This window comes from Chiloscyllium plagiosum, unplaced genomic scaffold, assembly GCF_037043375.1.
Source record: "Chiloscyllium plagiosum isolate Xiang-an unplaced genomic scaffold, Cpla_swu_hap1 HiC_scaffold_10, whole genome shotgun sequence".
NCBI lineage: Eukaryota > Metazoa > Chordata > Chondrichthyes > Orectolobiformes > Hemiscylliidae > Chiloscyllium > Chiloscyllium plagiosum.
Window position 1 is genome coordinate 108,130,345 of NW_028270148.1, and position 6,000 is coordinate 108,136,344.

The 6,000-nt window shown below is 48.4% G+C and overlaps 1 protein-coding gene across 2 annotated transcripts in view; it reads right to left on the bottom strand.

The window, feature by feature from the left end:
• Positions 1–5,656, bottom strand: part of tmx4 (thioredoxin-related transmembrane protein 4) — a 59,358-nt gene extending 53,702 nt beyond the window's left edge. Inside the window, exon 1 of one of the 2 annotated variants that reach the window (XM_043696582.2) lies at positions 5,334–5,656. In XM_043696582.2, coding sequence (XP_043552517.2) covers positions 5,334–5,497 — 164 coding nt within the window. In that variant the 5' untranslated portion in view covers positions 5,498–5,656. The remainder of the gene's footprint in view (positions 1–5,333) is intronic. The other variant, XM_043696583.2, reaches the window with a different exon arrangement.
• Positions 5,657–6,000: the final 344 nt, after the last annotated feature.

Sequence of the window (6,000 nt, forward strand, 5' to 3'; positions counted from 1 at the left end):
TTTCAAGTTTCACGACATCCTTCCAATAGGAAGGAGACCATAATTGAACACAATATTCCAAAAGTGGCCTAACCAATGTCCTGTACAGCCGCAACATGACCTCCCAACTGCTGTACTCATTACACTGACTAATGTTAAATGTCTTCAAGGCAGAGATTGATAAATTCTTGATCGCGCAAGGAATGAAAGGCTACTGGAAAAGTGAGGGTAAGTGTAAAGCATACCAAACGCCTTCTTCACTATCCTACCTACCTGCGACTCCACTTTCAAGGAGCTATGAACCCGCACTCCTGGGTCTCTTTGTTCAGCAACACTCCTGAGGACCTTACCATTAAGTGTATAAGTCCTGCTAAGATTTGCTTTCCCAAAATGCAGCATCTCACATTTATCTAAACTAAACTCTATCTGCCTACCTCGGCCCATTGGCCCATCTGATCAAGATCCCGTTTTACTCTGAGGTAACCATCTTCACTATCCACTACACCTCCAATTTTGGTGTCCCTGAGACCATAATGGAAGTAAGGCCATTCAGCCCATCAAGCCCACTCTGCCATTTAATCATGGCTGATGGGAATTTCAATTCCACTTACCCTCACTTTTCCACGAGATCAAGAATTTATCAATCTCTGCTTTGAAGACATTCAACATCCCGGCCTCCACTGCACTCTGTGACAATGAATTCCACAGGCCAACCACTCTCTGGCTGAAGAAATGTCTCCGCATTTCTGTTCTAAATTGACCCCCTCTAATTTTAAGGCTGTGTCCACAGGTCCTCGTCTCCCCGCCTAACGGAAACAATTTCCCAGCGTCCACCCTTTCTAAGCCATGCACTATCTTGTAAGTTTCTATTAGATCTCCCTTCAACCTTGTAAACTCTAATGAATACAATCCCAGGATCCTCAGCCGTTCATCATATGTTAGGCCTACCATTCCAGGGATCATCCGTGTGAATCTCCGCTGGACACGCTCCAGTGCCAGTGAGGTGTGGGGCCCAAAATTGGACACTGTATTCTAAATGGGGCCTAACCAGAGCTTTAAAAAGTCTCAGAAGCACACTGCTGGTTTTATATTCCAAACCTTGAGATAAATGACAACATTACATTTGCTTTCTTAATCACTGACTCAACCTGCAAACCAACCTTTAGAGAATCCTGGACTAGCACTCCCTGATCGCTTTGTACTTTGGCTTGTTGAATTTTCTCACCACTTAAAAAATAATTTATTGCTTGTATTCTTTTTTCCAAAGTGCAAGACCTCGCATTTGCTCACGTTGAATTTCATCAGCCATTTCCTGGACCACTCTCCCTAAACTGTCTAAATCTTTCTGCAGCCTCCCCACCTCCTCTGTCCTGCCTGCCTGTCCGCCTAACTTCATATCATCAGTGAACTTCACCAGAATGCCCCCAGTCCCTTCATCCAGATCATTAATATATTAAAGTGAACAGCTGCAGCCCCAACACTGAGCCCTGTGGGACACCGCTTGTCACCAGCTGCCATTCCGAAAAAGAACCTTTTATTCCAACTCTCTGTCTTCTGTCAGACAGCCAATCCTCAATCCATGCCAGTTGCTCACCTCGAACACCATGGGCCCTCACCTTACTCAGCAGTCTCCCGTGAGGCACCTTATCCAAGGCCTTTTGGAAGGATCTGCAAAGTGTTATCAGCAAACTTACTAACTATACCACTTATGCTCACATCCAAATCATTTATATATAATGATGAAACGTAGTGGACCCAGCATCGATCCTTGTGGCACTCCACTGGTCACAGGCCTCCAGTCTGAAAAGCAACCTTCCACCACCAGCCTCTGTCTTCTACCTTTGAGCCAGTTCTGTATCCAAATAGCTGGTTCTCTTTGGAGTCCATGAGATCTAACCTTGCTTACCAGACTCCCATGGGGAACCTTATTGAACGCCTGACTGAAATCCATATAGATCACGTCTACCACTATGCCCTCATCAATCTTTGTTACTTCTTCAAAAACAACTCAATCAAATTTGTGAGACATCATTGCCTTTGCTCTAAAGAAAAAAGTCCTATCTTATTCAACCTGAGACCCTTGAGTCCTGGCAACATCCTTGCAAATTTCTTCTGCACTCTTTCCAGTTTAATAACATCCTTCCTATAGCAAGGGGACCAAAACTGGACACAATATTCCAAATGCGGCCTCACCAACGTCCTGTACAACTACAACATAGCTTCTCAACTTCTATACTTCTATACTCAATGCCCTGACTGAAGGCCAGTGAGCCAAAAGCCTCACTCACTGTGAGCTTGTATCCATCTTATCCAGACTCTGGTTTGTCCTTGAGTTCAAGATCTCCATTCTCCTTTTTGCCTATACAGATCCCAAAGCTCTGGTATTCTCTCTCTAGACATCTCTCAGTGTCCACTTCCTTCTTTACAATCTGTCCCTTTGACGAAGCGTCTGGTCATCAGACTCCACATCTCCCTAATGGGACTCCGATGTTACATAACACTCCTGTGAAACAATGCCAGAGGCTTCTTGATGTGAAAGGCACCGGACGATTATAAACTGTCGCTGTTTCAATTTTCGAATGACAGCGCATGAAAGCAAGCCTGATATAGAAAAATGGCAACATTTGTTCATTTTTATTCGCACACTCTTGTTTGCACGACTGGACTGCATTTCTGAAATGCCCGATACCACCAGACAACATGTCCAAAGCATCCTCATCGTGACAGAGCCTCAATAAAATCCATATGCTCACTGAAATCAGAGAACAGATACACTTATATCATTAAATAACTGCCTCATTGAAGATTAGCTTATAAAGCACCTTTGACTACTTTTATGCTATTGTTAAATTTTAAAAATGTTACAAAAGCAAATCCCACACTTTGCATTTCTGCAAAGTTTTACCCTGAACAAGCTTCCTACCGGATTATTTTACAAGAACTATCAAACACTAGCCCACTCAGCATGAGATTTATCTCCTTCATATCTCACCAGCGCATGTTACAGATATATATTTGTGGCAGAGTTTTTATTAAAATTACATGAAAAGACACGACACAGGAAATAAAATTTTTAAATGAGGTTTCCCATTTAAGGGAGAGATCAGAGCTGAAAATGTGTTGCTGGAAAAGCGCAGCAGGTCAGGCAGCATCCAAGGAGCAGGAGAATCGACGTTTCAAGGCATGAGCCCTTCTAAAGGGAGAGATCAGCCAGTTTCTTCTCTCAGTGTATAGTTTGCCTTTGGGCATTTCTACAGAGCTGGGTCACTCAGCATTTCTGATCGTGAGATAGGCAGATTTTCAACGGATAAGGGAGTCAAGGGTTACTGGGTTTAAGACAGAATGCCGAGTTAAGACTACGGTCGTTATTGAATGGCAGACCAGGCTCAAAGGGCCGAATATTCAACTCCTGCTTCTGATGAAGCACAAGACTGAGGGATATTCAAGCAGAATCATCAAATGAAAAACAAAGGGGGGTGAGGGGAGAAAAATCACAGAGGTTTTCAGCTGCCTTCTTAGTGCAGTTGATTTTGCTGAAAAACAACCCCTTTTTGAACACACACTTGGCCCAAAATATTTTGAGGGCAAGCAGAAGACAGCTGAAGTAATGGAGGAAGAGTACCTGACCACAAACCTTTGTGAAAGTGCAGTCCCAAGGAAGTTCATAATTATGTCACTTGGGCCCTTGTGCCATAGCGGTAGTATCTCTACCTCTGAGCCAGGAGGCCTGGCTTCAGGTTCCACCTGCTCCAGGAGTGTATTATAACATATCTGAACAGGCAGATTGAAAACACTTATTATTTTGCATTCTCATATCCCAAATCTTCATGCATGTTCTGCGACAGGCAAAATACTTGAACGGGAGAAAATCTGCAACCTGCAGTGGGGCGGGGTGGGTGGGTGGAGAGGGCAGGCCACAAACGCTACAGGAAGGGGTTTAAAAGTTGAATTTGCAATGGGGTGGGCACGGCACCACGATTTCCAAAAGTGAGGAAGGGAAAGAAGTGCACATTTGAGCAGAGGAGGGAAAATGCAAAGGGGGGGGGGGGAGGAGGGAAAATGCAAAGGGGGGGGGGGGAGGAGGGAAAATGCAAAGGGGGGGGGGAGGAGGGAAAATGCAAAGGGGGGGGGGAGGAGGGAAAATGCAAAGGGGGGGGAGGAGGGAAAATGCAAAGGGGGGGAGGAGGGAAAATGCAAAGGGGGGGGAGGAGGAGGGAAAATGCAAAGGGGGGGAGGAGGAGGGAAAATGCAAAGGGGGGGAGGAGGAGGGAAAATGCAAAGGGGGGGAGGAGGAGGGAAAATGCAAAGGGGGGGAGGAGGAGGGAAAATGCAAAGGTGAGGGAGGAGGGAAAATGCAATGGGGGGGGAGGAGGGAAATGCAATGGGGGGGGAGGAGGGAAATGCAATGGGGGGGGGAGGAGGGAAATGCAATGGGGGGGGGAGGAGGGAAATGCAATGGGGGGGGGAGGAGGGAAATGCAATGGGGGGGAGGAGGGAAATGCAATGGGGGGGGGAGGAGGGAAATGCAATGGGGGGGGGAGGAGGGAAATGCAATGGGGGGGAGGAGGGAAAATGCAAAGAGGGGGAGGAGGGAAAATGCAAAGAGGGGGAGGAGGGAAAATGCAAAGAGGGGGAGGAGGGAAAATGCAAAAGGGGGAGGAGGGAAAATGCAAAAGGGGGGAGGAGGGAAAATGCAAAAGGGGGGGTGAGGGAAAATGCAAAAGGGGGGGTGAGGGAAAATGCAAAAGGGGGGGGTGAGGGAAAATGCAAAAGGGGGGGGTGAGGGAAAATGCAAAAGGGGGGGGGTGAGGGAAAATGCAAAAGGGGGGGGGTGAGGGAAAATGCAAAAGGGGGGGGTGAGGGAAAATGCAAAAGGGGGGGGTGAGGGAGTTGAGAGCCCTCATGGGTGGGCACAATGATTTTACAACAGCGGGAGGATGTCGCCAATGGTTTGCCACTGCCTCGGATGCTGCCTGAACTGATGTGCTCTTCCAGCACCACTAATCCAGAAAATGGTTTGCAACAGCAGACTGGAGCTTGCAATTGCAACACTGTTTCCCCCCCCCCCCAAACAAAAACAAAGAAATACATGCAACCCAAATGATGATTCAGCGTGCAAGAGTTTCCGGAGAATGAGGGCCCAGTGCTCTGCATTCATTGCCGCTCTCCTTTGCTGCTGCACTCACTTGTCACTGAGCAGGAGGGGATTCCCCGGCTGCTGCCGGGTCATTGTCCCGCCGCGCGCTCGCGCGCGCCCCCAGAAGCAGGGGATTCCCTTCCCGGGGATACATACGGCGGGGGTTTCCCCGCCCCGCGCGCTCCGGGCCACGTTCCATTCCCATGTTGCCACTTACAATTGCAACATCCACTCGCCGCTCAGGATCAGGGTCCAGTTCGTGTCGCCCAGTTGCTCCACCGCCAGGGCAGCCTCTGTCCCCGCCTGGGGCTGGCACAGGGCCGCACCGGCCAGCAACAGCAGCGGCACGCTCAAGCTCCAGGCCCCCGTGCAACCCTCCATCTTCCAGCTGAGACCCTGTCTGCAACGGCCCGGAAAGTCCTGGAGGCAAGGCCCCGGGGCAAAGAAGACGCACGTAAAGTTTTTTTTCGGGTTAAAGAAAACCCAAAAGTCTCTATTTCAAACTCCCCCTTCCCGCTCCCTCGCCTGGCACAACCTCTTCCTTCGCAGCTACGCAAGCCTCTGCGGGCGAGGTCAAAGTGCCTCAGAGAGTGACCCCGCCTTCAAATGTTCATTCTTGCAGCTTATGTATCCAAATGTGCCCCACTTTTTTCTCCCAGCTCAGAAACCAATAGGTTGCAATCAAGGCACGACTCAAACAAGCAGGCTTATGACATTGTGGTGTTATTATGCATGCGTTGGCACTCCTGTGTCAGAAATCAGCCTTTCCCCTGCATTCCAGACACCCCCATCTGGTAGGCATGTACCCCTTCTCCACAGGCTCTCCGAAAACAGCTATAATAGCAGCAAGAATTGGAAACAAGCTTTATTCCCTCTCCATTTGC